At 37.7% G+C, this 9,151-nt stretch overlaps 2 protein-coding genes across 7 annotated transcripts; one reads left to right on the forward strand and one right to left on the reverse strand.

Moving 5' to 3' along the window:
• Positions 1-4,053: 4,053 nt before the first annotated feature.
• On the forward strand, positions 4,054-5,370 carry LOC115706383 (blue copper protein). The gene is made up of 2 exons (XM_030634023.2): positions 4,054-4,552; positions 4,774-5,370. The coding sequence occupies exons 1-2, from the start codon at positions 4,240-4,242 to the stop codon at positions 5,157-5,159; spliced, it is 699 nt and encodes a 232-aa protein (XP_030489883.2). The 5' UTR covers positions 4,054-4,239; the 3' UTR covers positions 5,160-5,370.
• On the reverse strand, positions 5,348-8,644 carry LOC133032628 (transcription factor ABORTED MICROSPORES-like). Of its 6 annotated transcripts, none has more exons than XM_061106685.1 (9): positions 8,134-8,644; positions 7,924-8,029; positions 7,655-7,837; positions 7,473-7,551; positions 7,334-7,402; positions 6,563-7,252; positions 6,175-6,477; positions 5,914-6,090; positions 5,348-5,815 (listed from the first exon to the last, which is right to left on the reverse strand). In XM_061106685.1, exons 2-9 carry the CDS (start codon positions 8,022-8,024, stop codon positions 5,657-5,659), a joined length of 1,761 nt encoding a protein of 586 aa, XP_060962668.1. In that variant the 5' UTR covers positions 8,025-8,029; positions 8,134-8,644; the 3' UTR covers positions 5,348-5,656. The 6 variants fall into 6 exon arrangements, with proteins under 6 accessions (XP_060962668.1, XP_060962665.1, XP_060962669.1 ...); XM_061106682.1 differs by having other exon boundaries at positions 5,348-5,818; positions 8,134-8,640; XM_061106686.1 differs by having other exon boundaries at positions 8,289-8,439.
• Positions 8,645-9,151: the final 507 nt, after the last annotated feature.

Raw genomic sequence — 9,151 nt, forward strand, 5'->3', positions numbered from 1 at the left:
AGGGAATGTAGCAATTCAAAACCCACCATAACATTATCATGAATAGCTCGACCCGGCACAAACGCACTCTGAAATGAAGAGATCAGCGGTGATAAAGTACCTTTCAATTGCAAAGCCACGACCTTCGCCACAATCTTATACATGACACTACAGAGACTAATAGGCCGATATTCCTTAACAAAAGAAGGCTTTGTGATTTTAGGAATCATCACAACATTAGACTTGTTGAACTTCCTCATAGATTGGTGACCATTTAATATTGCAAGACACACAGCTGACACCCTTGGACCAATGATATCCCAATATTTCTGAAAGAAAATAGCATGAAACCCATCAGGACCCGGAGCCTTCGTAGAACCAATGGCTTTAACCGCGGCCCACACATCATCACCCGTAAAAGGAGCACTGAGCATGTCGCACTCATCCGGAGAAATTCTTGCTTCAATATTGGTAATTCCATCTGCCACTTGCTGTATTGATGGAGAAGCCGAAGAAAAAATGGTGCCAAAATATCGTTCAATCTCACTAACAATATCCTCTTCCGTACTCAGTCTACGGCCATCCTCAGTCATAATCTCTACTATTGCATTTTTCTTCTTCCTACCCGTCGCTTTTATTGTGAAAATATTTAGTATTCCTATCACCAAGAGCCAACCAATCCGCCCACGACCTCAACTTCCAGTAACACTCCTCTCGAGACAAGAGATCATTAAGTTTAGTCTCAAGACGCTTTACCTCATCCATACGAATCAATGGGGCCGAGACACTAAGAAGATCATCCAACTATTTCTGTGTATCTCTCACAAGTCTAGGAATCGACCCAAACTTACCCTTATTCCACGCCCCCAACTGATCCGTACACCTACCAAAAATATCAAGAATACAATCCTGACTATCCAACGGTGACGGAACATCTAGAGCCAACCAAGTCCGATGAACAATGTCATGACAGTCATCATCTTTCAACCAATGAGTTTCAAATCGAAAGCATCTCTTCCTATCATTCTGCTAAGTCCGAATAACATTCTCTAGGGAAGCCACCACATGTCGATGATCTGAATGAATCAAGTCGCCATTGATAACTCGAACCGATGGATACAAATTATGCCAATCCTGGTAGCAAAAATAACGGTCAAGCCGCTCTTGTACATGCGCCACACCTTGCCTTTTATTCAGCCATGTAAAGCATTGTCCTTCAAACACCATATCAACCAAGGAACACTTATCCAGAGCTTGTTGAAAATCAGACATAGCAGATAAACTTCGATCAGCGCCTCCTTTCTTCTCATTAATAGAAAGAATTTCATTAAAATCACCACCACATACCCAAGGGAGGGTAAAAAGATCCTTAAGCCGACACAATAATCTCCATGATTCAGATCGACAACTTGCCTTAGGATTTCCATAAAAGCCAGTGAACCTCCACAAACTCCTCCCCGGACATTGCACCAAAGCATCAATATGTCCAACAGAATATGATTTAATAGACACCTCCCAATCGTCATTCCACATCAACAACAAACCTCCACTCTTACCCACACAATCAACATGAAAACTATTTGGAAAATTAACATGTCGCCGAACACCTTCCGCCCACCCACCATGAAGTTTAGTTTCAGATAAGAAAACTAAACTTGGGGAAAACTTACGAACAATCGTTCGTAATGCAGTCAACGCACCAGGGTTCCCCAATCCCCGGGCGTTCCAACAAAGAAGACTCATTGCTCTTGGCGAGCCTGCTCTGCAGGCCTCGCCAATAAAATATTCTCATCCTCAGGAACCATGTCAGATTGCTCCTCCAAACGTCCCTTTTTCACACATGCAGAATTAACTTCCATTTCCATCTTCCGTTTCCCACCTCCACCAACCTTAGGACTCACCTTATATTTGGCATTTGCAACAATGACATGAGACAACTTAGGGCTAATAGGAAAATTGGCCGCCTTAGACACCCCATTAGGGCCACGACCCTTTGCAGAATTGAGACGCTTCCAAGTCTTCGATTTTTGTGCTTGAATAATTGGTTCAAATGTTTGTTGGAGTGCTTGGCGAAACGAGAGCTCATCTTGATCCGAATGAACAAGAACACCCTTTCCCTTTTGATCTTTATTGAACCTTTGCTTTCGATGGTCACTCAACTCTCCCTCACCATGCATGTCCACCTTCCCACTAGTTGAATCAACATCCACACCCGAAGAATACACACTACCCGAACGCTACTTTCCATTATCACTATCGGGCAACACAATGCCCACAGCCGGCACACAAACCTGAGGTGCAGATGATGGCAACAGCACCTCTTCGAACACCATATGATCAACATTCTGCCTTCCCATCTCAGACCCGGTCACCTCCGACTGAACCCCACCAGCCACGGGAGCATTCTCTTCCATATTGGCCTTGGAAGCAAGTTCTTCATCACGTTCTCGAGCCTCTAAAACAGAGGTAGGAGCCAACTCCTCTGGTGTAGGGCCAGAATAACGAACTCGGTTCCTCTCAACAGCCGAAACAATCTTTGAAGCTTCTCCCATAGTCATAATCGGCCTGTTAGAGGGAGAAGTCTATCGCTTTTTCTGGTACCGAGACCGATCACGTGGCAGAGAACTCGGAGCACACATCCACGAACCATACCTACCACAGTCAAAATTAGGATTAACCCCAGCAAAATCCCGCAAAGGACAATCCAATGCCTTATGCCCGATGATTCCACAGTCAAAACAAAAGTCAGGTCAATGTTCGTATTGAAAAAGAAGTGAAACCTTATTACCTTGATCATCGATCGCCACACGTAAGCCACGCTTAAGAGGCTCCGTAATGTTAATTCGCACCCTCACTTTCATGGTGCCATTAATAATCTTGATGTCTTCTAGCTTTCCAATCCTCTCCCCCCATTCTCTTGCAAAAAGTTCAGTCATACAAGCTAATGGGACGTTGTTAATCGAAATCCAAAAGGATGTAAAATCAAAGTTCATTTTTGAAATTTCACCCAGCCCTATTGGTTTCACAAAATAAATCAATTGCTTGTCAATTGTCTTGGAACTCAATTCTTCCACCTGAAACCGGTGGTGAATCTTCCAAACCCCATTCATAGCCTTCTCGATTCCCTCTTTATTGGCCGGCCTGGGGCCGATTACCTTCCCCACCAAACACAGATCCATCTTCTTCTTCCCTTCCTCAATACCAGCCTTATTTAAGGAAAGAACAGGGCCATCACCCTCATCAAGAACCAAAACCTCAGAAAGTCTATTCACTAACTCCAAATCCATTGAATGCACACAGAAAATCGCAGCAAAACCCAGAAAAAACGAAGCAAAACCAATAAAAAAGACGCCGGAGATCGTCGACTGCACCCTTCCCATGAAGGGACTGCGCTTCCCTGTTAGTTTCGTAGCTCCGAAACTAGTGGAAGACTAAAAAGATGACACTCTATGAAGTCAATTATGCAATTTGTTTTCCTAATTACGAAAGAAAAAACATGTAGTTTCTTTCTGAACAAAACTACGCGTTTTAGTTGGTGGTCGCTTTCATACAAATATTAATCGATGTTGAGCTACTTACAATTACATCTCAACAACAAACTAAAAAGAAAAACCATTAGTGGGTGACCCCTTCCACCATAACCTTTGTCTAAGGTTCTTTATAAATTTCTTATTTTGTTCTTCCTTATGTTCCTTTTTTTTTGTTTTAATTGTTTACACTGGAAGAATATATTTTGCAAAGAATTATATCTTTGGTTTGAAGTTTCTTCCACCATCATTTTGTACAGTTTCAATTCTATTATAGAGCTATAAAGTTGAGAGTCTTTTATAGTTGCTTAGTGTGCATTATAATTGTTCGAGTAATTATTTTATAACGATTAATTCTGTAAAATAATTATATGTATAAAAAAATGTTATTTTATTTTATGAATATTAAGTCAACAATAAGTTAATAACATTTTAAACATAAAACCTTTATTTAGTAAAAGTCTTGGAAATGGTCCAAATCCGGTTGTTGGTAGAGTCATAATTCAAACTGAATGGTTCAAACCAATATAAAAGGATTTGGGTAGTTTTTTTCGTTTAAAGTTATGTCATAGAATACATTTTGATATACTTTTGGGTCCATCACTCTAAATGATGATTTTATTAATTTATCCTTACATTTTTTGGGAAACACGCTTGTCTGACTGAGCATAACTAATAACAAAAAAGCCAATTTATTATCAGTGATCTGTGCCACCTGTTTGGAAAAAGTCCTATGTGTGAGAATATAACAAAGCTTTTTCAGCCCAGCAAATTTACTTTCTGTGATTGTCTTTCTTCTTCTTCTTCTTCTAATTCACAGACAAAGTTCATCAGAAAACCAATATTTCTGGTCCTTGAAGAAGCTATGACAAAAAGCAAAATTTTAAATCACTTCACTTTGTTGTTGATCCTTATAATCTACACCTGGTTTCTAAAGGGAGTAACCTCAGAAGATTACATAGTTGGTGATGGTGATGAATGGAACAGCCAAGGCAACTTTTTAACTTGGTCAACAAAGTACAACTTCACTGTTGGTGATGTGCTTGGTATGATCTTTTTGTTTTAACCCTTTAAATGTTTTATTCCTTAAAAATTATGTCTGCTATCATCTTCTAAAAACAAGAGTAAAAGCAGAAGTCAATATTGCTTTGACAGAGAAAGTAAAATCTAACCAAACCAATTGCTCCTGAAAAAAACAACTTTGCTTGGATTGGAAATCAAATGTTTTTTTTTTCTTGTTCCACCTAAGATATTACATGTTATGTAGTTTTCAAGTACGTAAAGGGACAACACAATGCATATGAGGTAGATGAGAAAACGTTTCGATCATGTGATGCGAGCAGCGGCGTGTTGACAAAGTATGAGAGTGGAAATGATAAAGTCAAACTCACTGAAGCCAAGAAGTATTGGTTTATATGTAATGTATCAGGCCATTGCTTTGGTGGGATGAGATTTAGCATTGATGTTAAACAAGGTAATAATCCCTCTTCTGATGATACCAATCCAACCACAGATGGTTCTCCAACTTCTCAACCTGATGAGCTGCCAGCAGTTCCACCTTCCAGCTCTAGTAGAAGCACTTTGTCCAGTGAAACTTGGAAAAATGGGATTTACACTTTGGTATTTGTGATCTTATTCAAATTGTTTTATTAATGAAATCAGCAAGTTTTTTTTTTCTTGTAATTGTTGTGCATATATAGTAACATTCTTTCAGTTCATAAAACAACCACTGATCTTTAGCTTCCCAAGATTTGTAGACAGTATGGTGTTGGGGAAGTTAGTGTATGATGGCTGAAAGCTATGTATTTGGTACATTTATACATACACAACGCACATAGAACTTTATTGGTATGTCTGAAATAAATTTTTGTGTAATGATCAAGATTATTAGCAAAGAGCACAAGTGGCACACTAAGCATTTAAACATATAATGTGCTTTTTCTATTTCTGTGGACCAAACAAAAACAGATTCTCAGCATCAAATCTGATACACTTTGCTGAGTTACACTAGAGTACTAAATATATATGACATATTGAAAATTAATAGATTATTCAGTAGAAATCTTGCTTCCATTTAAAACATTATGTTTTTAAGCTTGAAGTGAATTGAGTTCTTATCTCATTTCAAGAACTGTAACTTAATTATGAAATCAATAAGAGGGCTGGTTGTGAAGATGGTGCTGATAGTCAATGCTGCTGCTATTATCTGAAACTTTAGACATCTCAGACAAACCTCTAGAAGGATTCCTTGTCAGCTCCAGCAAGAAGTCTCTCAAGTGATCAGCTTGGACTACTATTTTACTGTCCTTCTTCTGAATCCAAAAATTTTAAGCAACAAATAGTAGTTTATATATGTAGATGTGAAAGATCTTGCTAAGAAAAAAAAAATTGATTAGAAGCATTCTACCTCTACTTTAAGAACATTGGAAACAAGGTTTCGAAATGTAGTAACGTTGGCATTAGTTACTTCAAGAGCTAGAGAATTCAAAGCCTCCATCAATCTCACAAATCTTCCAGGCTTGTGCTCACAGAATACCTTCACAAAGAACTCATTTCCATCTATTTGAGCCACTTCCACTTGCGGCTAAATTTGTTTCAAACATGTTATTATGAAGCTTAAAACACAAATATATCAGAACGTTAAGAAAAGTAGAAGAACTTATGTTACCTCCATCTGTGGTGCCTTGTCATTAGTTGTATCTGAGTCTTGGTTCTGCTTTGAGATGCTTCCACTCCTTGATGTTTCCAAATGAAATTCATTTTGAACTTTTTCATGCTCAGGCCTAGACCTGAAATTAGTGTCGTCGCGACTCAAAGTCTCAGACAGAACATTGTTTCTTTTACCATTAATGTTGGAGTTTAGGCCATCATTGTCTGATTGCTCCTCTAGCTCATCTTGAAGCTCTTTTGCCTGACTCTGTAAGTCTTTTACATACTCAATTGCATCCCCAAGTATGGAGGCCCTGTCCAACTGTGGATCAAAAATGAGATGAAGACCTTAGATTTTACAACTATTAGTTCCAATTTTTAAAAAAAAAGCATTAAATATCTGTTACCTTAGAAATTTTGGGAACCAAAGAACGAAGAGTATAGAGCCTTTCATTAAGCTTCTTCCTTCTTCTTCTCTCAGCAAAAAGGTTCTTGCACTGATCTGATTTTCCTGATTTTCTCCTATACTTTCCATTATCCTCATCATCAATCTGATCACTACAATCCGAGACTGAATTTGATCTTCCTTCTTCCTGTTTGTTCGAGTCCTTTTCATTACCATGCTGCTCCTTGTTTTCTGTTACTTGTTCCAGAAATTGCACATGTGTATTGGTTGTGTCATTCATCATGGATGGCTGCATGGCATCCATTGAAGAATCCAAATGCTTATCTGGATGTACCGATGGATCATGAGAACATTCAGGAAAGGCAGCATCGTTCCTGGTCCTACTTTCAGAATTGTAACCAAATTGCTGCAAGCTCATTGGGGAATTGCATAGACGAGTTCGATCAACAGATACATCATAAGACATGTTCAGGTTCTCAAATGCTGTGGAATTAGGTGCCGGCAGATTATTGTTGGAATCCATTTTGTCAGTTTCATTGCCCAAAAATGGCCTTGATTGGCTTTCATTCATTACATTAATGTTGACACAAAAGCTTGTGTCCATATTGTTTGTGTTAATCAGGGCTTCCTGCTCCATCAAAATATTGTATTGAGTTGTGATGAAGTCTACCACATTCTGATCTTCTGATATCTGTCAAAAGAAACTCTATTATAATACTTACTTGGAGTGAAGACAAGAGAAAATGATTATTTGAAAAGACAATACTCATACCTGTTTATTCACAAAAAGCTCTACCAATGCAACTGGCAATGGAATCAAAACCCTGGTCCCAATAGATTCCTGCAAGTTAATATACCTTTTAGACAATGGTGGAAAATTAGAGAAGGGTTTAGTTTCAAAAACAACTTACCTCGAGAGCATGTGAGCATGTGACAGTTGAAAAGTTTAACCAGCTGGGTTGATTGGATACCAAGGTTTGTGCATAAATTCTGTTCATAACCTTGTGTTAAGTATAGGTTTAGGATTCATAACATATATACCAGAAAAAAAATCATCTATAGTAAAAAACTAAACAAAAGAAATGGTTAGTACCCTGAATCTGAAGGCATTGAAGTTGGCAATTGGGCAAGAAGTTCACAGGAATTAACTCTTGGGTGTTGACATATGGTATCCCTGCATGGAAGGACTGGAGAAACTGGAAAAATCAGCTCTTCTTCTCCACCATTTTGTGTGTTTTCAGTCCCAGCACAACAACATCTCATCCACTCAATAAACCTATAACATATCCCAAAAAGTAACATGAAAATAGACACACAGACACGTATCATTTAATTTAGTTAGTCATGGACAATTTCTCTAACCTTTGATCTTCACTTAGTTTCCAGAGAACACAATAATCCCATCCTTTCGAGCCCACTAGAGCTCTAACCCTCTCCATCAGATACTGCATTATCAGGTCCATATTACCTGCAAAATAATTGAGAAAAATGCAAACACTTCAAAATCTAAAGAATCCCTTTTTCTTCTTCTTTTCTTTATTACTAAAATGCTAATCTTATTATGACACTCACAAGTACCAAGAGAGATAGCAATGCCTTCTGTTGTTCTCAAGATAAATATGCTTAACACTTTTGACTGAATTTAAGTATTCATATGAAAAAACATAAGCAGGGTGGAAGAAGCAAAACTACAAGGCAGCAGAAAATACAAAGGAAAATCTCCATACAAACTGATCAGGTGACAGAAACTGATATAGTTGCACCAAGTTTAAGCTAAGACAGCTCCCCCCACCTCATACCAAAGTACCCATCTCATCCAATAAGAAAGAAACTAAAATAACAATAACAATAAAAATAAAACAACTTTAGACCCTTTTATAAGTTTTTTTTCTTTTTTTGAGGTTGGGAGCTACTTATATCGGTAGGTGAACTGCAGCCTAAGCATGAAAGAAGGAGAAATTTTCATATACAATAACTAATATTATTATTATATCTAACTTTTCTTGTTATGGAAGATTATATAAGCAAATAATTTAGGAGGAAAGAATTCATTATAAAAAAGTATATAAATATATATTAAGTTAGTTATAATGAATGAGAGCATATTGCATGACCTAAGAGTGTGGCGTTTGTAACCTTAACTACCTTGAAGTTTTTCGCTCGCTTGGGATTTCTATATTCTTACATGTTTCAACTACTCTATAACTTTGGACTAGAAATGGAAAAGTACTATACGTAAACAAATTTGTAAAAGAAAATTCAGTTGTTCCCAATATAGATGTAAAAGGAAAAATGACAAGTCTTCTCCAACTTGTTGGAAAAGCCTGAAAAAGTATAAACTCGATCTTATGTCGTTTCCTTAGAAGTATGATGATGCTTTTGATTGATTGTACATGAATGAGTAGTAGTCCTAAGATCGAGTAGTATTTGTTTCCCTAAAGGAATAATAATATCTCTATCGATTGATTTTAAAAAGACTTAGAGGAAAGAAATTAACTAATTACACAAGGAAATGAGTTGGTAATGATGAGAGAAGGCTTATTGCATGACCCAACTTAAGGCCTACAAAACACTAACTACCATGCTCAAG

This window comes from Cannabis sativa, chromosome X (genome assembly GCF_029168945.1).
Source record: "Cannabis sativa cultivar Pink pepper isolate KNU-18-1 chromosome X, ASM2916894v1, whole genome shotgun sequence".
NCBI lineage: Eukaryota > Viridiplantae > Streptophyta > Magnoliopsida > Rosales > Cannabaceae > Cannabis > Cannabis sativa.

Bases quoted from the DNA above. Each gene is read 5' to 3' on its own strand.
- LOC133032628 (XM_061106682.1), bottom strand. From the start codon at position 8,024: ATGGACCTGATAATGCAGTATCTGATGGAGAGGGTTAGAGCTCTAGTG. The intron at 7,403-7,472 runs GTAAGTTGTTTT...ATTAACTTGCAG, and splicing joins CATGCTCACATGCTCTCGAG to GAATCTATTGGGACCAGGGT. The intron at 5,819-5,913 runs GTAGAATGCTTC...TTTTGGATTCAG, and splicing joins CCAATGTTCTTAAAGTAGAG to AAGAAGGACAGTAAAATAGT.
- LOC115706383 (XM_030634023.2), top strand. From the start codon at position 4,240: ATGTGTGAGAATATAACAAAGCTTTTTCAGCCCAGCAAATTTACTTTC. The intron at 4,553-4,773 runs GTATGATCTTTT...CATGTTATGTAG, and splicing joins CACTGTTGGTGATGTGCTTG to TTTTCAAGTACGTAAAGGGA.